The following is a 22,004-nucleotide window of genomic DNA, read 5'->3' on the forward strand; positions in this document are numbered from 1 at the left end:
GTTCCAGATTTATTTCTGATCACAAACAAGGCAAAATTAATTATGTTTAATCAGTAAAAGTAGAAATAATGATACATTTATGAATTTTGGCTAATACACAATCTGCATTGGATTTGTACATGAAATCATGTTTATGAGCAATTTGGGGTCTGACATGCACTTACATAATGTTGTGTAATGTCGTAACCGCATCACAAATTTGGTCTCAAAATTTGCGCGAAACTCGAAAGTAAAAAGTCAGTGAGCGGCGAGGTCAAAAAATTTTGCGCAGCAGATATATCGCGAAAATTGTCGAGGGGGGGCCATTATGGCCCCCCCCCCCCTGGGAGAATTAGGGTTAATAGACATACTCGCTTGGTCTAGTTGTCATTTAATGCCCAGATGGTCTATTTCCACTTCATCTTGTATTTTCACACCTTGACAAATAAGAATTTGGTTCGTAAATAGTTTATCTTATCATGTAGACTAAGTGGTTTTAGACTTAGTATGAGAAGAAATGAGTTTATCCTAACTGGAGATAGATAACATGGTTGTAGGTTAACTAGGATTAGACCACGTGGGATGACACCAAAATAGAAATGAGGTAAAGTGGATGTAGATCCGGTAGTAATGTGCATATGGATAACATCATCTTATAATGTATTGATGTGCCAGCTAGAAGTCCAAGAGACGTATGTGTAGACCTTAGATATACTACCCTGCAGGAATTATGAGATCAGAAGATATGGTTTCAATTATTGAGGGAATATTTTTCACAATGAATTGCAGTCAATAGGACATAATTGTAATACAATCAAGTTCCTCTTCGTTGGCATTCATCTTTCCGATTTACTCTTTCAATTGCCTTTCTATATTTTTTATTAATTCACATGTAAATGATGCTTGTGTGACACTCCCTCCTCTATTTTCAAGACAACGACATGTATACCCCTCTTTTCTATACAAAAGATTTTATTCATGACTACTTGGGAAAAAATATCAGTTTTTATTTCAAAGTAATGTGCAGTGTTCATGTGCATATGCAAATTTATTCTTTTCACAATAAAAATGATCATTTCATGTTATGCCATTTCTTTACAGATTTGTCAAGAGTTACAAGAAATTTGGAGCACCACTTACAAGGTTTGTTACCCAGTAACAGTGTAATAATGCCATATTTTCTTCAGAATAGTTTGAATCTATTTAGGCATAATCATTCTTTTCCAAATGTCTATGGAATTCAATACATTTTTTTCTTGACAAGTGGACTTCTAAGATTTGCTATAAAAATAGAATATCAATGTAATTTTGGTAGGTTCTTTCTGTTTTTTTGCCTTGTTCAAAGTCCATTTGAAAACATGACTTTATGTTCTTATGGGAAACTGTAATAAATGAAAAATACATTCAGGGGTGATGGTATAATGTCTTTGGCATATATTTCCCTTGCAAAGTCGAGTTGATTTTATGGGAAAGAGGATTCTGAATCAAACAGGATTAATATTTCTTTTTCGAATGTAGAACATGATGGCTTGACAAACACGACATGTCAAATGCCCGTTATGCTCAGTACAAGTGCATTTTCTATAACTGTTCAATGAGAGCTATTGTTTGTGCAACTGAATGTTGATGTTTCTGATAAACTCACCAAAACAGTTTTTGAATACTGTAAATTTAACCCAAAAAAAGAAATGTGATGCTTTGAAACTGTTTGAATGTCATGTCTGTTATGCTCGAATTGCCCGTATATATATCCAGGAAATGACTTGTTTCCAAACAATACTATTAATCTTTCTCCTTCCAGGTTAGAGGCAATAGCAGGAGATGCAGAACTTCAAGAGAAGTCCCAAGCAGATCTGAAGAGGTTAGGTACCTTACTACATGACAGCTGTGTCAAGGCAGTAGAAGAGTACAATGAAAGGCTCAAGGCTGACAATGATTTTGATGGTAAGCATATTACTCGGTCCAGTATGTCATGAATCTCTTAATACATTATGCATTTACTCGACATAGTCAAAGTTCATATGGGAGCCCTATTGTTTAGCACTTTCATTATGAAATGTTTAATATATGTATGCTATCCATTGTGTTTGGAGTCTCTCAAACCATGCAGTGTCCATATTTTGAAGGCCAGTGCAATCAAGAGGAGGGGAAGGGAGTATTGGGATGGGGGAGGATGTATAAGGGTGTACAGGAGGGGGAGCATGTATAAGGGTGTACGGGAGAATGTATGAGGGTGTACGGGAGAATGTATAAGGGTGTACAGGAGGATGTATAAGGGTGTACAGGAGGGGGGATGTATAAGGGTGTATGGGAGGATGTATATGGGTGTACAGGAGGATGTATAAGGGTGTACGGGAGGGGGGATGTATAAGGGTGTACGGGAGAATGTATGAGGGTGTACAGGAGGGGGGATGTATAAGGGTGTACAAGAGAATGTATAAGGGTGTACGGGAGGATGTATAAGGGTGTACAGGAGGGGGAGGATGTATAAGGGTGTACAGGAGGGGGGATGTATAAGGGTGTACGGGAGAATGTATGAGGGTGTACGGGAGGGGGGATGTATAAGGGTGTACGGGAGGGGGATGTATAAGGGTGTATAGGAGGGGGGATGTATAAGGGTGTACGGGAGAATGTATGAGGGTGTACGGGAGGAGGGATGTATAAGGGTGTACGGGAGGGGGATGTATAAGGGTGTACAAGAGAATGTATAAGGGTGTACGGGAGGATGTATAAGGGTGTACAGGAGGGGGAGGATGTATAAGGGTGTGTACAGGAGGGGGAGGATGTATAAGGGTGTACAGGAGGGGGAGGATGTATAAGGGTGTACAGGAGGGGGGATGTATAAGGGTGTACAGGAGGGGGGATGTATAAGGGTGTACAGGAGGGGGGATGTATAAGGGTGTACGGGAGAATGTATGAGGGTGTACGGGAGGGGGGATGTATAAGGGTGTACGGGAGGGGAATGTATAAGAGTGTACAAGAGAATGTATAAGGGTGTACGGGAGGATGTATAAGGGTGTACAGGAGGGGGAGGGTGTATAAGGGTGTACAGGAGGGGGAGGATGTATAAGGGTGTACAGGAGGGGGAGGATGTATAAGGGTGTACGGGAGGGGGGAGGATGTATAAGGGTGTATGGGAGGGGGAGGATGTATAAGGGTGTACGGGGGGGGGGAGGAGGAGGGGTAAGGGGATTGTGAAGATTCATGGTGACTAGGCCTAAAGATGATTATGTTGTTGCATTTAAATGAAAAACTTTTCATAACAGATCTTGGGGAAATTTGTAAAGAGGATTTATATATTTGAACCACATCTGCCATGATATGCATTCGTGTTGTGTTTCCTGCCTTTGATGTTGTGTCGAAAGTATTCCATTTTGTATCCTTCAAATTTTCTTTGATCAGGTAAGAAACGAGGTGCTACATTCAAGCTTTCCAACGTGACCATCAACGCGCCTTCGGTGCTGAAACATGAAGAGGAGAATGAACCACTTGCCTCCATACCTGCCAGTAAAGAGAAGAGAAAAAAGTGAGTTCAAAGGATGACGAAGGGGAAAGTGTAGCTACTTATAATAGAGTGTCAGAATGCACCAAATATTATATATCATTTGATACTGCTAGTGTAAAATGTGACTGTAGATTTGCTGCAATCAATCAGTAAAATATGATGAATTGATAGAAACTACATGGACATACATCCCATTTTGTAATGTTTTTTTTTTCTCACACTCTGGTGAACGTCTACTGGAAGCTTAATTACCAATTTGTCTTATCCAGTTTTTTCCAAGAACTGTTTTGCTTATTGCCACTTTACCCATTTACTATTCCTTGGAAATCTCCAGTTACGCTATTGCCAATTCTATCACTTACATATTTGATTGAATATAACTTTTTAGATAGCTAGTAAAATAATTGAATGTTACATATTTTTCTCTGTCCTATGTGATGGATAACATCTGTTATGGGGTAAACACAGAATTTGTGTCAGAATTCACCAAGAAAGCCGACTACATCAATATATGTTATATCAAAGAGTTTATTCATGCATTATTTATTTTATTATTATTATTTATTTTTTTTTTTCCTCTGATTCATTACCATAGATTTCAGCTGCATTCCAGATTACGTATCGTCCATTGGGACGTGGAGTGGGATGAGGATGATGATCACAACCTCCTTATTGGGATCTACGAGTACGGATTGGGTAGCTGGGAAGCCATTAAGATGGACCCGTCTCTCAACCTACACGACAAGGTATATCTTGATCCTGAGACCTTATTGAGTTTTTCAGTGATGCATTAAAAAAGAGCATGGTAACGTACAAATCCACAAGTAGTTGGTGTAAACCCCAAGTTTTGTTATTGTTGGTTTTGTCCTTGTTACCCCCCATTTGCAGTTATCACCCTTCCCACTGTTCCTGACTAAGCGTGTCTTCCATATTCTAGCCATCCTCCCCCTCCCCTCCATTTTCTTCTCCCATCTCGGTAGAAAATCTTGGAAAAGATGAATTTGTTAGATTTGAGATGAAGTGGAGGATAATAAGGTGTTACAAATATGATGTAAGTAATGTAATGTGTTCCGCTCAGAAATAATACAATTTTCCCATGGATTTGCAGATCTTGTTAGCAGACCTGACCAAAAAACCCCAAGCCAAACAGTTACAGACCAGAGCGGAGAACCTGATCAAGGTGCTTAAGAAAGAAACTACAGCTAGCAAAGCAGCTGATAAGGTAAACCTGTCATGTTGAAAACATTGATTGAAAAAAAGAGTATGTTGTTTATGTATACCTATCCAAATAAGATTTTCCATAGTTCATACTCGGTCCTGTTTCATTAAGTTTGTCATCAATCTCAAGTTGTCTGTCAGTGACATAAGCAGTTACATGGCTTCTCAGCCAATCAAAACAAAAGATTCCATTGTAGTTGTCATTATCTGAACGTTTGTCATTGATAACAATACATTCAGACAGGATCAAGGAATCCTCAGGGATCATGAAAAATGTGTGAGTGTTAACATTTTCAAAAAATTATCTTTTTGCACAATATCTTGTTTAAAGGTTGAACTGCTTTATCATAATTAGATATATATGGCTCAAATGTATATGTTGTCATTTGTTGTCTTTTTGCTCCAAGATGTCTCTTGAAATTGAAGTGATGAAAGATAGTATCTCTTAATTGTTGAACGTTGTTGTGATATACAGATTTCACAAAATGCCAGACCAAGGAAAGGGACCAAAGTGAAAGAGGAAACGGAGGAGAAACCAAAGCCTGGCAGAAGGAAAAAAGCCGAAAACAAAGACAATGGCGAAATCACTAACAAAAATGACACTGATAAGGGGCCAAAGAAGAGGGGCCGCAAACCTCTGGACGAAAAGGAGAAGGAGAGAAGAAAAAAGGAGAGGGAGAAGGAAAAGGAGAAAGGCAAGGAGAATAAAAGGGAACCAAAGAAGAGGCAAGATAAAAAGACAAAGAAGGAGAAAGAAGAAGTGAAGGATGAAATAGAATCAGAGGAGGAGGAGGTGGAGTCGGAGAAGGAGGATGATGATGAAGAGAGGGAGATCGAGGAGGGAGAAATCGAAGAACCAAAGAAGGTAAGATCTTGGTCTTATCATTCTCACTTTTCACAATTCTTGTGTCCTCATTGGTCTTTCAGTAATGATATTTCCTGACACGCCATATGTCTTTTCTATCTGGATTAGCAGACAATGACAGTCTTCTACTGTTAATTTGACTAAAAATAATTCTCATACTTAATTTTTTTTTACCAGCTTGTAGAAAAATATGCAAGTTACATTGTGAAATGCAAGAATTGTTCTGATTTTTTTTATATATTTTTTTTAGTATGCTTAAAATGATAGGGTGTTATTGAACACTGTATTAAATGGATTGAATAAATTTACACAATAATCAGATGAATTAGATTTTTCATTATTTGAGAGTCACTTATCTGCATTGCATCAAATATTTTGGCTTGTTACTTGCGAAGTGCTTTGTATCTTGTGGGAAAGGCATTACAGAAATTCTAACTATTATCATTATTAGACCCTAGAGAGATTCAAGACAGAGACACATACAGCATTTCATTATTTTAGTGAGTATAGCAAAATCAATACGTAATGCATATATTGTGTTTCAATACACAGAGCAAAGGTGGAAACAAGAAAGCAGCTGCCAAAAGAAATCTCCTGATAATGCAAACGCCTGTAGTCTTCAATCCAACCGGAGAACTTGATGATAACACTTTCAGTTCTGTAAGTATACTCCCTTTGTATGGAAAAGAGTTCAAATGTTGAGGCATCATATTTTAATGTGGACTTCAGAAAATTTTGTTTTTGTATAGTGTTGTCCAATTCCATAAAATAATCAACATTTTTGTACAGCCGACCCCTGTTGCTCTCCTTTAATACTTCAGTTAAGCCTCTCTTAACCCGAAGAAATTTTTTTGACCGCGTCGCTCGCTGACTATTTAATTCAAGTCTCTCGCAACCCCCGGGTATGCTGTTTCAAATATTCAAAGTGCATGCAGACCCAAAATTTCTCAAAAAAATGAATTTGTGTACAAAACCCATGCAAATAGTGTTTTTAGCCAAAATTCATAAACATATTTATTTTTTCTTTTACTGATTACAGTTAATTTTATCTTGTTTATGGTCAAAATAAAGTGCCCGACAATTTCCATTGAAAAAACAGTAAAAAATTAAAAGTCGAAACACAAAGAAATACATAAGAAATTTAGAAAACAATAAAATACATAAGAAAATAAATGTGATATTGAAATATTTTTTTAATACATTTGATCAGATTCCTATAAAGAGTATGTGAAACAAAAATTAGCATTTTAAGGGCATTATTTTGTTAACTAGAGCAAACTTGTGATTTTACGCATGAATTAGCATAATTAATGAGCAATGAGATTTTTCACAGAATTTGATGGTATAGTTTTGTAGATTATGCCATTGGCCATTGGTGCGTGCAAATTTTTGTTGCGATCGCGCAATTGACAGCCGAGATCATAAGGGGGGGCTGAATCAGCCCCCCCCCCCCCTCAGTCTTCTTAGATGTCAAAATAGCCCAGTCTATTTAGGGTTAACTGGGCTCTTTTGGACCAACATTATACTGGGGGGGGGGGGGTAAATTTGACCCCCCACCCACTCAGTCAGATCTCGGCCTTTGATTGCGCGATCGCCTCAAAAATTTGCACGCACATATAGCTGGATGTAAACTCCAAGACTGTTTAGTAAAATTTTCAACAAATTGATCGCTTATATTTTTTCATTAATTTATTATGCAAATAAGTGTATGAAATCTGCCCTAAATTTGTTTTTTGTGTATGTTTTTGCCTTTAACTCACTTTAAATGGCTACTAGAATGGTAATTTTTGATGAACATATCAATTTCAACTTTTCTAACAAAAATCTACAAAAAAATTGTCAAAAATAATCAATTTCCTATGTATTTTATTGTCTTTTTAAAATTCTTATGTATTTCTTTGTTTTTTAAAACCTTTGTTCTTTATTGTTTTGGGGATGAACTTTGTCGGGGACCCGTAATTTTGTTTTTCTAAGTAAAACCCAACTTCAGAATACAGGCCATGAGTTATTAGGGCTCCAAAGGGACAACTCTTCAGAAGTTGTCTCAGAGTAAGAGCAACTCAACCACAGAATAGATCTTCCTTTTGTTATTGCCTCTGAATTTTTGTATAATATGAAGAAAAAAGACCTAGTACAAAGAAGAAAGTCTCATTCCATTTCATGTAATCATGGTTTGTGTTACAGATAAATGCCAGGCCCCCGTCTTACAAAGAGTTGTGATTGATCTGATCAATTGCAACTATGGAAAGCCATCAACATCTAAAATCCTTGTTTGTTTGTTCAAAATATTTTCTAGCAATGATGTATATTCATACATACATTCACTGTTTTTGTCTCGCCTGCATAGCAGAGCGAGACTATAGGCGCCGCTTTTCCGACGTCGACGGCGGCGTCAACATCAAATCTTTACCTAAGGTTCAGTTTTTGAAATGACATCATAACTTAGAAAGTATATGGACCTAGTTCATGAAACTTAAACATAAGGTTAATCAAGTATTACTGAACATCCTGTCTGAGTTTCAGGTCACATGACTAAGGTCAAAGGTCATTTAGGGTCAATGAACTTAGACCATGTTGGGAGAATTATTTTCAAAATCTTAACTGAAGGTTAAGTTTTTGATATGACATCATAACTCAGAAAGTATATGGATCTAGTTCAAGAAACTTGGGCATAAGGTTAATCAAGTATTAGTGAACATCCTGCACGAGTTTCAGGTCACATGACCAAGGTCAAAGGTCATTTAGGGTCAATGAACTTTGGCCAAGTTGGGGGTATTTGTTGAATTACCATCATAACTTTGAAAATTTATGGATCTAGTTCATGAAACTTATACATTAGATTAATCAAGTACCACTGAATATCCTGTGCGAGTTTCAGGTCACATGACCATGGTCAATAGTCATTTAAGGTCAATGAACTTTGGCCGTGTTGGGGGTATTTGTTAAATTACCATCCTAACTCTGAAAGTTTATGGATCTAGTTCATAAAACATGGACATAAGAGTAATCAAGTATCACTGAATATCCTGTACGAGTTTCAGGTCACATGACCATGGTCAAAGGTCATTAAAGGTCAATGAACTTTGGCCGTGTTGGGGGTAATTGTTGAATTACCATCATAACTCTGAAAGTTTATGGATCTAGTTCATAAAACTTGGGATATAAGAGTAATCAAGTATCACTGAACATCCCCTGTGAGTTTCAGGTCACAAAACCAAGATCAAAGGTCAGTTAAGGTCAATAAACTTAGGCCATGTTGGGGTAATTGTTGAATTGCCATCATAACTTTGAAAGTTTATGGATAGAGTAAATGAAATGTGGACATGGGTGTAGTTGACAAGTCTTAAAGAGAAATTCCAGTAGTTGCAGTAAACACTGATTTCATGAGAAAGTCTGTAAAACCAGGCTTAATTGTCAGTATATCATCGAGGATCTAGATCTGGTACAGTTACATAAACTGAACTTTGTGAAATCTTGAAATCTACGCTGAAAAATGTTCAGACTGAACTTCCCCAACACAGATAAGCGCACGTGGGACAGTGTATAATTATTGCTTTGAGCGTCGGGCCCGACGCTCTACCCGAATCCTGTGCTTATTTGCTGATTTCTCAGCAATTACACAATTTCTTCCAGAATCCTTTGGCACATGCGTTTTATTTATACAAACAGACACTTTGGTGGTAATTTCATTGGATTCTGTACGAACTCATTTTGATATCGTTACCAAAACTAACATTTACCTTTAAGTCCCCGTTCAAATGTCATTTATGGTCAATGAACGTGGTATTATGTCATTATATGAATGGTGTTTTGTGAATGATTATTTTATAGTAGTTTTCAAAGTTAGCACTGCTGCTATATTAAATCGCGTAATGCAGGCGAGACTGCCAGAGGCGTTCCACTTGTCTTGACAATTCAGTATGCTTCTCTTAGTTTTTAAAGGACACTGGGCAAATTTCCTTAAGAAAAAATTATGATATTGATGGATTTCCACATACTTGAGATTGATCACATCAATCGTGACTCCTTGTAAGACGGGGCCCAGTTGTAACAATTTCAAAATAGTTTGTACTGAATCCAATCAAATGACTACACAGGTGTCAAGATGGTTTAAAAAAAAAATTTAATGTGCTAAAAGAAGAAATTGTGTAATTGCTGAGAAATTAGCAAATTTACCATGGAATCCCATATAGTGACAATTCTCGCTACCCCAAATAGCGATTTCGCCGAGATCCGGGAAAATCCCTGTAACGCGCATTGCATTATGGGATAGCTTTTCGGTATTACAACTTCCTGTTCGGAAGTCCAATGCACTGTTTTGCCATTCAGATCAACAGTGCCGTCATGCACAACACAATGTCGCTTTCGCTCGGAAAGTTCGTGATCACAACCCTCTCTTTCACGATACAGTTTAACGGCCTTTTCTGCTAAAGTCACTAATTCTGCCCGACGCTTTCCATTGCACGGTATTCCTTTGTCAGTTAAGATTTTTTTAAGTTCCAAAACTGATTTGTTATCCATTTTGTGGTCGATGAAAAATTGAATGGAATGAATGCTGTATATATTTAGCGTCTAGTAGAATACGATGTCAGGCCGGTCGCTAAATGCGAAATTTTAAGATATTCATTTTTTGTTTAATTTTTTTATAACCAAATAAAAACATGAATAAAAATTATTTTCATGTGAAATATATTTTTTATTTTTATTTGTAATTCAAATGGAATCAAAACTGACCAAATTAAATAAAAAGTATTCTAATCTGTACATATTACGCTGAATGGCATCGATTTCAGCGTGGTGGAAAACTCGGTATCGCGAACCTCGCGCGAGAATGACTCTGAACCGGAAGTGGTGATGACGACCCAACGGAGTGAAAATTATCTCGTCTCGCGCATTATGAGATTTTTGTTCTTATTTGGGGTAGCGAGAATTAACATTGGTTTTACAGAATTTCTCATGAAATCAGTGTTTACTGCAACTATTTTCATTTTTTTTAAATCTTCAGTGTAAGGAGAGGATGAGACCAGTGAAGAGGGCTCTGAAACTGTTGGACAATCCTCCAGAAGATGTGTCGGAGAGAGAGCAACTCAATCACACTAGACAATGCCTCCTGAAGATTGGTGATCGCATCAATGAATGCATCCAAGAGTTCAATGACCCTGACAAAATCCAAGAATGGAAAGGGTAAGTAAAGAGGTTGGGGAAGCAAGGGGGAAGGGATAGGGACACAGGCATGTAAGGCTCCATGGTATTTCTTTAATATTGCCACAGATTTATTTGCTCCAAGATCTTTGTTGTTTTTGTATGCTTTGATACGTTTTTGTATATCCTCTGATTCCTAATTTGTTTTAGGTTAGTAAGATGCAGCAGCCTCAGAGGTTAAGACTGCATCAATGGATGCTGTTGCAAATCTTCATATATCCAGTTATAGCCCTGATATATTTTGTACTCTTGCTCTGTACCTTTTGAAAATATCTCAATAAATTTTAGTCCTTGATGAGAAAGTAAATATCTTTTCACAATTTTATAGTCAATGTGCTATATAAATCCAACTACTAATATTATATTTTGCATTCTTAGGATATGTTTGGTATATATTCAATACCAAACGTCTGTTATGAGCAGACAAAGGAAAACTTAGTCTATTTGAGATACAGTTCAAGTAATACAATACAGATAGTAAAATCAAATCCTTGTTGGGTACTTTAAAGGGAAATTTCCTCTTTTTTCAGGGAAAATTACAATTTTGTCATTTCTAAGTGCACTTGGGTGATGAGAAATAAGTCTTATAACAAGTGAAAGATGAAGCATCTCCAGTGTAGGCAATACAAGAGTGCAATCATACATCATTTCTCTTGTATCTTTTCATTGTTACAGAGACCTTTGGACTTTTGTGGCAATGTTCACAGAGTTTGATGCCAAGAAGCTCTACCGACTATATCGCCATGCCCATAAAAAGAGGGAGGAGGATGAGGTAATGTTCTGTTTTTATCTCTTCTCTAACTTTCTTTCTGTTTTGTATTTATAAGCGGACATACTCTCAGTATCCAATCACATGATTTGTGCCCATACATTTTCAACCTAAATGATTATGGAGATAAATCCTTGCAATTTTTGTTGAATTATTTCACGCTATTGAAAGATAAAGACCGGAGAATAGGATGTAGAAGAATTTGTATTTAAGATGGAATTCACTTTTCCCATGAAATCCACCAAAATCATTAAAATCTTCAGAATTATTGATTTGAATGATATATTAAGTCTTTGAAAAGAAATTCCTTTAAGACTGCATCGGGAGCTAAAACATCACAATATCTTTGAAAAAATATTATGGAGTAGACTACAGCAATACAAGTTTCATGCCTTTTTTCCTGTTTACCGGCTGGGTATTTTGCTTTAGATTCACTCAAATTTATGAGCATTAAAATCAGCTTTATTGTACTTCTCAGTGGCTAGAATACTATGCCATCATTAATGAATGGAGGTGCAATTACTTGCGTTTGTATGTAGTAAAAGTAAGATTATTTTCTTGTTCTGGTTAGAAATTTTGAAATTAATATGCAAAGATAAAAAGCGTGAAAGGTGTTTCCTGCTCATACTGATGAAAGCTGCAGGTCCGTAACATATTTTGGGCCAATTTTTTATTTGATGCTCATTTGGCTAAGCTTTTCATCAGTATATCTGCATAGAATATTGTATGAAACATTATTTTCTGACATAACAGGCAAAGCAAAAATAGCGTTCACAAAGAAATCACCATTTTTTTGTATAGAACTGTAGATATTTGTCCTGCCGTAGAATATTTTGAATGTTTTTCTGTGCAAATTATTTTAGAAAAAAAATATGGTAAATCAAACTTCTGTACGAAGAACAAATGCATCTAATAACAACACCATTCACATAGGATGACATCATAGAATCTAAGCTGTTGGTACATTAATAAAGCCCATTTTTTAGGCTTGCAATTTTATTTTTTCTCTATGCAAATATTTCCTGGTTAAAAAAGGAAATGCATTAAATTTGCATTATTGTATTTTGTAGCTTTTTGGTGAAATATGTTTTTATCAATTTCTTGTACCGCATCTGATAAGACCTTTAACATGTTTAATTTTGTGTAAATATCTGGCTTGTGTTAATTCAGCAGTTAGATGGAAAACTTATCAGCCAACTTTTTATTCAGTCTTTTTCAGGAAGATTTCTTTATATTCGTACAAATTATTGATTCCTCAAAAAGGTCTAAATGCCATATGGTGATAGAAATTTCTTATGAATTCACATGATAAACTACAACTTACTTCTACCATCTCTTTTCCAAAATCAGAATGAATTTAAATTATTTACAGTTTACAAATGAAAATGACAAACAAATATGTTACACAATATTCAATTTCAACTGCTATGCAAATGCAAGCCTAATTTGTTCTTTTGGTTTTGTTTTGTAAATAACATATCATATTCTGTTGTCGTTGTACTCTGTTTTGTATAGCTCAATATTACAACTTTTATTTCTTAAGAAAAAACTGTAATAATGTAAGCCAGAACACAAACAAAAATTGTGCATTATTTATTGTTTTAGTTATAGGCCAATTATTTTATGAATTTTCACTATTTGATAGAGATCATATGTTGTAGAAAGGAAATTGGATGTGTGAATTTGACTCTAACATGTTCTTGAATAAAAATATTTTTGACATTCTTTAAAAAAAAGTCCTATAGAAATTTTAATGATTCAGAAATTGAAATGTTAATGTTAAGCATGATTCCCTGTGTGTAGAAGTGTTTTGATAGTGATCTAGTCATAAGTGATGACATTTGCATGTTTGTTAAAATAAATTATTCAATGTCAGGTAAAATTTTCCAAGAACTTGCTCAACAAGATAGACTCTTAGGCCTTCTTTCAATAAAGCTGACATAAGTTTGTATCAAATTCTTGGAAAGATTTATGCTGATCATGTGCCCCAATATTTCAGTTGAAACTCTTTGATTCCAAAATCTTTTGGATCATCGTATAACTTATTTGTTTGTGTTGGGATTACAAACAACAACACAGTGTAAAACAGCCTTAATGAGGAGTATTGCTTGGGAGAAGTTAGTGCCTGTTTCTGTTCAGGGGGTTGATGTAATTTTTGTTAAGATTTTAAGATGTCTGTGGCATCTGATCACTACCTTGGTGAAATTCAGCACCATATCAGAAGTCAAAGCATCTTTCATCAAAAATCCTCTCTGGCTTACCTCTCATTTTACAGAGATAAAACTACAGGCAAAAGATATATTAAAGGCACTGAGTGAGTGGGATTCCTTTAAAAAAGAGATGACCCTTGGTGCATCACGCCTTTTGTTACCCTAGGCAAGCATTTGAAGAACATTCTCCACACCAGATTTTGTCAGTGTTAGCTGGAAAAAAAATTAAAACACAAAATGAAATGAAATTTCTCTGAGCCAAGCACATATCTGTGGTCCTGGGAGATTTGACATGAGCAGTGACTTGTACATTGATTGATTACTCTTTACATTTGTGCTCATTTTCAACTTTGTTAAATTTACTTTTTGTGGAATACCCCATGGGGATTACTCACTGAGAGCTAAACTCAATTTTATTTTATGAGAGATCAAATGAATTTCATGATATTGGTCTACACCTTGAAATTGATTTTGGCTGTTAGCGAACTATCCCCAGGTACTTCCATTCTATTTAAAATCTTGAAAATATTTGAGCCATTTTCAGTCATTAGTCATCATTTGAAGGGAAATGAAAAGAAGTTCCTGTACATTTACTTTATATTTATTGTGCACTTTGCATGATATAGAAGCTTATAGTCTTAGAATTGTATGACATTACGCACCTTTTTTTCATTTAGATAAGTGCTGTATTTCTTTGGTCCTGTTAAACAGTACAGATTGTCACCAAAATTTTAGAATAGTGGTTGATCTTTTGTGAAACAATTATGATTTAATTGATGAATATCAAAATTCCTGAATAATGCCATAATAAACCTGATATAAATCTGTGAAGCACTTTATATGAAAGATTGCTTTATCATATTTTTTAGAAGATGTGTGTATATTATTTTAACATTTATCGCTATTTTGTCATCAGTATTTATGCAAATTTCATATGCAATTCATGCGGTCCTGGTTATCATCTGACGCAAGCATGTCATACCTGATTATATTCTACTTTTGAAAGAAATCTATGAATAAAAAAAATCACCCCTATAACACGACTAACGTAATTATGCTGACTAACCTCTGAAATACAGCACAATTATTTAGAACCTAGCATGAATATTATTATTTAATGGTGTCCGTGTCATCAGTTGCTTAGCTTCTTTTTGTTATTGTATTTTGTCCCCCCTTTGTCATATGTGATGTGCAATGGATTAAACAAAACAAAAACAAAAACAAACAAACATGCATGGACGACAGGCAAAATCACACAATTCTGCTCCCTCCAAAAAGCGACAGGCTGATGGAGGCATACAGCGAGGTCGAGATGGGGCTCCTCATCACCAAGGAGGAGGACCAGGGAATGTCAGAAGACCACATACAGCTGCTGATGCTCAGAGTGACAGAGGAAGAGACAGGTAGGTGTACTCTTCAATAGTCCTTGTCTTGTTGCCAGTGTTTCATTCCATTCACCAATTGTGGTCCCATTATTATTTTCCATAGGATCCTTGTTCCCTTGTTCGATGTTCTTTATGATTTGATTTGTGTTAATTGTCACTGGTCGTTGTAGATTCGAAATGGTTTGTTTACTTTTATTATGTGATAATTATTGCATATTTTCACAAGCACAATCTTGGTCTGGTAACACAAAGTTTAGCAGTTGATTGTAAAATAGTTTGAAGGTTTTATTTTTCTTAACTTATCAAAACAATCATGAAAATCAGTTATATGGTCTATTATTATGCTCTGTGTTATTGTGTCTGAAGTCTTAAAAATAACCCCCCTGTTTTGCTTGTCTATGGGTTGTTGAAAATACAGTCATGTTACAACTCAAAGTCACTTTTCTTAATGTTTGCCACCAGAACAGTGACTATACCTATCTTTGTTGAATGACGCATTCAAATATTAAGAAAAAAAAAATCATTCAAAACTAGAGCAGGGATTGAATATGGGTGAGAGAAATATCATGCAAGTTAGAATGTAATCATGGACTTTCAACCATAACACCTCAACACATGCTCCTGTGAGAATTGCTTTCCAGTTATATCTGATATCAACTGGCTCCAATTTAGACAACATACCTAAATTTCAACAAACTTTATACAGTAACAGATCTTTAGTTGCATTCTTGGCCCTTATATTGTATGTTTAAGAAAAAAAAAGCCAACCATATTTCGAGTAAGAACTTTGTTTGGCCAATAGAGAACTATGTAATATCAATATTTTAACAATTCTTATAACTTGTAATAAATTTTAATCATGTTCCATGAAAGAAGGGGGGCGTTTCATTCGACAAGTCCCTTTTCATCGGACAGTTACCCTAGTAGCAGTGCCTTCCAGCCAAACAAAATCTGAGAAAGATATCAGATCTGAAAGCATTTTCACCTTGATAAATATTAGATGATTTGAATTCTTTTAAGGACTAGTATCGGCATAGATGTAAAAGCTCATTGTTATCAGAAAGGGACTTCGAAATGCAACGAACTCAAAGTATTAGTTAAAAGATTTATGTTAATTTCGTGATTAGATGTTTATGACTTGCCTTGATGTTAGTGCTTGTATTTTTGTTGTAAAATTGCACAATTAGAAAAGTGCTGCTAAATCTATTAAATGTTATTTTTGTTCCTCATTTTGTCACCTAAAAATATAGTAATTACTAGTCACCTTCAAGTCACAAATATTGATAAAGTGTATGGAACAGAAGAGTTATAGACCCTGCTCCCAATGAAATTCTTGTTTCTTTGTTGCCAGCCTTTTATTATTTCTCATTGTGTGTCTTTGTTGAATATTTTTTGTTCCCAATTTATTTTTTCCACCCACTATTGTGGCACAGTTTTGGTCAGCAACGGCACGGTTTTAATGACTGGTCCCAAGAACGGAGGGGGCCAGTCGATGGCCATGGTAGAGAGCAATACCGAGACAGGTAAGGCTCTCCCCCCTTCATACCTTCCCCATCCGCTCATCCCCCTACATTACCTTCCTTTGCGCAGATTATTTTATGCATCATATTTTTTAGGGAGAGAGAGGGGGGGCAAAGATTAAAACCATGGTTTTTTTTTTCAGTACACTTGTGTACTCAGACAAACATAAACTGTACATTGTTAACCACTACAGGTTATATTTGGATAATTAAGTCATTCTTTTTGGTGGCTATCAGAACTAGAGGTTCATGGGCCTATTTCTTAAAGGTCAAGTCCCCCTCCCCCAGAAAATTGTTGATTTGAATCAATAAAGAAAAATCAATCACAACGCTGAAAATTTCATCAAAATCAGATGTGAAATAAGTGACATTTTTAAGTTGTGCTAATTTTTCACAAAACAGTTAAATGCACATCTCAGTGACATGCAAATGAGAGAGTCGGTGATGTCCCTCACTCACTATTTTGTTTTGTATTGTTTGAATTATATATAATATTTAGATTTTAACAGATTTGACAATAAGGACCAACTTGACTTCACCATTAATTGTTAAAATAATGGTTATGCCACATGTTCAGGGAGGAATGAAATTTTCGTTCACTGACAATGAGGAGAAAATTAGAATTTTTAATATTTGATATAATAAAATACAAAAGAAATAGTGAGTGGGGGACGTCATCAATTTGCTTATTTGCATATTGACCAGGATTTGCATATAACAATTTTGTGAAATTAAGTGAAACTTCAAAATGTTATAACTTTCTTATTTTATATCCGATTATGATGAAATTTTCAGTGTTATGCTTGTTGGATTTTTCCCCTTTCATTCAAATCAACTTTTTGTTGGGGTGGACTTGTCCTTTAAAGACTTACAGTTATAGCAACTTTACCATTATGTTTTAAATGGCTGATGAGCCCTGTTACGATGGAAGCTAATGACAAAGATAACATAACCATAGATACATGATGTGGTTTAGTTTGCACTGGTTTTTTTTTTCACTGCAATGCATCTGTCCACTACATTGTGCTAATCTAGCTAACTATAGTAAACATTAATTTTTCTAATCCATTTTGCAAACCAGCACACTTATTCCATTATTAATTTTATGATGATAAATTGATAATAACCTTTGCACCAAATAATGTTTATCTGATATGTCCTTTCTTATTTATGTTAATGACTTTCATACCTCGTTATAATGCTATAAATTTCAGTATATTTATGGGTGCTCAAATTTCCAGGGTGGATCATGTGATTAGTTAAGCCTATATAGCATTCTTTCATATTTGCAAATCATCTACATTATTTCGATTTTTTAATTTCTGTTCATCACTATTATTATGGGTTTAAGAGCACAAACTATGATGTACATCTCTTTTTTATATAGTGAATTAGATATATTCGTTTCAACTAAGCGAGGGATATCGTTTCCAAAACACATTTATTTATGCTTTTGCCTCAATGTATTCAAATAGATATTGCATGTATGTAATATGATTTGAAAAATGATATGCAAATTTTACCCACAAGCATGAAAGTTGGTAAAGTTATGTATATTTTTATTGCACAGTGATTGGGTCACTGATAGCTAATACAAATGTCTAAATGTTGAGAAATCTAATTGAATATTGCAGTCTGTTACTTGTGATATTATACAGTGCTGCTGACATGTCCCTGAGTTATAACAAGTACAGATGTCACCAGCTCAGAGCAAATATAAAATGGTTTTGCTGCACAATTTTAAGCATTCAGACTAAAGAAAGCCACCATTTATGTATTTTAAAGTAATTCTTAAAGTGGTTATTCATGCAAAAAAGGTGACAAAGTCTTTTTATTCATCATTTAGATGTATTTACTTTTTATTTATATTTCTCATTAATTTGAATATATTTGGGTTTAGCTTTTCGAACTGATCTGTATGGACTGTGTATGATGAGAAATGGTTGTAGTTATATTTGGTACCATTCCAGCTTGTAACAATATATGTCACACAATGATAAATCACCTTAAGAAAAATTTCTATAGTTTTTTGCACATTTGACCCGTCACTGTAAACATCTATATTGTCCACTTTTTATCTCTTTCTATATCACCCGTTTGTTTCTTCCAGTTACCATCTTGTTTTAGCGGTATTATACTGCCATGGAGATTTAAAGTGTTGTGAAGTATAGGAACTATGTTTATGTTCTTTGAATAAACAAAACCAGTCTCCTTTCACCTAGTTTATGGGTTCGGTATAGGGTGTCATCTTGACGCCCGTTTTTATAACCCTCACCTTCCCCATTTAAGATGTCAGATATATGGGGGGTTCGGAGGCTATCAAGTGCAGTTCAAGAATGTTAGCACCTTGTTGAGTAATGCATAGAGATTTATCATTGCATTTTAAAGGACCAGTTTGCTCTGTGAAATAAAAGCCAATTGTGTGTAATATTCAAAGTTCAATTGGGCTTCATCCTATGTTTTATCAGATGAAATTATAAATGGTTGTAGAATATTTGTAACAAAAAATTATTACCTTTTATTTTTTATGTACGGTTTAATCCCCCTCGTTCATTGAAGTAGTTTTCTCAATCACTGTCAAGTCTAAATTGTTATACCCATTCCTGATTTAAAGATTTAGTAAATATAGTCTTTACATGTTTAAATCTTGTGCAGTAGGATTCTTCGTGCATTTGAAATAAGGAAAGCTCATAATTTAGGCCAACTGATACAAAGATAAAAAAGGATTTAGAAAGCTTTCTTTTCCATCGTTATCATGGCAAGGCAGAATTATATTTCCCCATTTGAAACGATACTTGATCCTCATAATTTCATTGTAAAGAGGTTACTTGGGCAGTTGCCAACTTAATAATTTTTATCGTGTTGGAAAACAAAAACATGTTTCTCTGCTTGTGGTACATAGACTTTCAGGAAAAGCACATTCCAAGTTGTCACTAACACTTATACTCCACAGATTTATTTTCATAAATTTTATGAGAAGATGTTATGCTTTTGAAATGCAAACAAACTACAGATTGTTGAGGTTAAGTCTTGTCTCTTTGGTCTGTACATTGCACAATATTAGGAATTAACCTTTTTTATACAATAGATAAAGTTTTATGTTGACAGGAGTGCAGGAGATGAAAGTGAAGCGAAAGTGGCAAATTGTCTAAAAAAATTTCTGATATTTTTAAAAAAAATTTAAGATAGACATGGATCAAAGCATGTATAAATTATTCAAAATGCTACTTATATCAATCATTCAACATGATCATTGTCAGAATAGAGAGAAGTAGTTCTGAATGGTTATGGTTTGACACATTAGGTGGTGCTGCACCATCCCGAGTTTGCTCAATCTCGAGATTTTAGCCCGATCGGCCCACTTCGCGATTAATCTCGAGATTCAAGAAACCCCGTCTGCACCATCGCAAGACAGCGATTCCTGCTCGAGCGAGGCAACAAACCCGATATTTCGAGCATGCGCACTTTCGGATCTTGGAGTTTCAACGGCCCGCGCTTTTGAATAACTTCCCGCGATATGCAAGCAATGTACTCCTTTCACTAGCACTTTCGCCGAATTTGACCGGTGTTATGCAACAATCCTCTCAGCTCAGCGAGTGAAGAAGTGATGTATTCTTCGTTAAATATGATGGCGGAGTAGGAGGCAACGACAGAGAGAGAGAGAGAGGGAGAGAAGGAGGAAAGAAATGCTATTTGCTCACATTTTGCGAAGGAATAAGACAACACTGCTGTCAGTGTTGTTATTGAATATGACCATCGTCGATGAGCGCCTCCCCCTTCGGTCTGGTCTCTCCCAAAATCCATTCACTGGTGGGACACCATCGTTGCTTATTAGGCAATTGATGAACGCTATTCGCATGTATAAAGTTGACTTTCGCACGTGTTTATGTTTTGACCAAGGCGGAAGTGGAACGCGAATTGCATTATGGACTGACGTCATGAATAAATTACCCCGAGTCCAATCTCGAGTGCGTCTGCACCGACGAATTAGCGGGATAATTCGTAAAATAGCGCGCTATTTTGCAAATAAACCCGAGTTGACTTGGGATTGCAATCTCGAGATTAATCCTACGAACTAGCGCGATAATTGCGTCTCCACCGCCAACTATCTCGAGATTTTTCAGATCGGGATAATTTGCCGGATCAGAAATAGCGCGCTAATTTGAAAACTCGGGATGGTGCAGACGGCCCTATTGTCTTAATAAATGGGAGATAGTTCATCAACTTCATCTACTCTAAGGGCCCATTGCAAGAAGAATTGCAATCAAACATAAATCCCAAAATCTAATTAAACTTGAGTTTCAACCAATTAGATTCATTACCTAGTCTCCTGACTTGCCTTCATAACATCTCATGGAGTATATGTTCATATCAAAATCTTAATATTTCACATCATTTGGTGAATAAATGCTGGTGTATATAGTTTGACTAAAAAATCTCAATTGAATTCTCAGTTACATGATGTACATAACGCATTGCCTCATTGGTCAGATCATGCTCATTGGGTAGGCTCTATAGCTCATTAATCATTGAGATTACACATTGAGTATCATGTGCACATTTAAAATTGGAACATGACTTTTGGTCTGACTTAACTCTTTTGTGGAACCCCCCCCCCCCCCCAAGGTTGGATAGCTTAAATATGAATTAAGTGTCGGGCAGAACCTTTTGTTGGTGAAAGACTGCCAAAGGCCAACCACTTAGGTGACAAAAATGCTTGGTATAGGAATGCGTCAAAGAAGCAAGTGTGATGTCATAAATACCTTCTACTGAACATAATCTTCCTAAGTCTATTGTAACAATACATTACAGAGCAAGGAGAATGGACTGTCTCCCTTAAAAGCTTGTCAAATGTAACACCTTGGCATCAAGTTCTTTTTAACTATTACTTTAACATCTGAGATCAACATCGGTGTCAAGGCGTCTCACTAAACTCTTACTTCTTCTTTACCTAACAGGTCATGCACAAGTTCAAACCCACATGTGAAGGCCAAAACAACAGTATTTTTTATTGCCATATACAAACAATCAATCATTGGTAATCATTAAATCTGATTTACTTTCTACACCTTTGTGCAGGGTGGCCATAAAAGTGTCTACTGACCAAGTGATTTATGAACATACAGTGGTAATTGTAATCTAAAGTTCTTACCAAGTTTCTCCCACTTTTTTTTCTTTGGTTCTCTTTGTATCCTATTCTTTTTTTTTTTCTTTTTTCTTTGGTTTCATTCTGCAAATTATTTATCTCACTCTGAATTTTCTCATATTCTTCTCATCCCCCCTCTATCTCCCTCTGTCTGTCTCTCCTTTTCTCTCTTTATATCAACCTCTCTCTTGCTCTTTCCTTTCCT

At 35.6% G+C, this 22,004-nt stretch overlaps 1 protein-coding gene across 11 annotated transcripts in view; it reads left to right on the forward strand.

The window, feature by feature from the left end:
* Positions 1-22,004, forward strand: part of LOC129262143 (chromodomain-helicase-DNA-binding protein 1-like) — a 57,036-nt gene that overhangs the window by 31,080 nt on the left and 3,952 nt on the right. For 8 of the 11 annotated variants that reach the window (XM_064100202.1, XM_064100197.1, XM_064100198.1 and 5 more), the window contains exons 26-36: positions 1,081-1,122; positions 1,781-1,923; positions 3,382-3,505; positions 4,080-4,230; positions 4,593-4,706; positions 5,178-5,567; positions 6,120-6,227; positions 10,573-10,751; positions 11,445-11,541; positions 14,994-15,151; positions 16,567-16,656. In XM_064100202.1, the coding sequence (XP_063956272.1) occupies positions 1,081-1,122; positions 1,781-1,923; positions 3,382-3,505; positions 4,080-4,230; positions 4,593-4,706; positions 5,178-5,567; positions 6,120-6,227; positions 10,573-10,751; positions 11,445-11,541; positions 14,994-15,151; positions 16,567-16,656 (1,596 nt within the window). The remainder of the gene's footprint in view (positions 1-1,080; positions 1,123-1,780; positions 1,924-3,381; positions 3,506-4,079; positions 4,231-4,592; positions 4,707-5,177; positions 5,568-6,119; positions 6,228-10,572; positions 10,752-11,444; positions 11,542-14,993; positions 15,152-16,566; positions 16,657-22,004) is intronic. The other 3 variants (XM_064100206.1, XM_064100207.1, XM_064100208.1) reach the window with 3 other exon arrangements.

Source organism: Lytechinus pictus, chromosome 5, assembly GCF_037042905.1.
Source record: "Lytechinus pictus isolate F3 Inbred chromosome 5, Lp3.0, whole genome shotgun sequence".
NCBI classification, from domain to species: domain Eukaryota; kingdom Metazoa; phylum Echinodermata; class Echinoidea; order Temnopleuroida; family Toxopneustidae; genus Lytechinus; species Lytechinus pictus.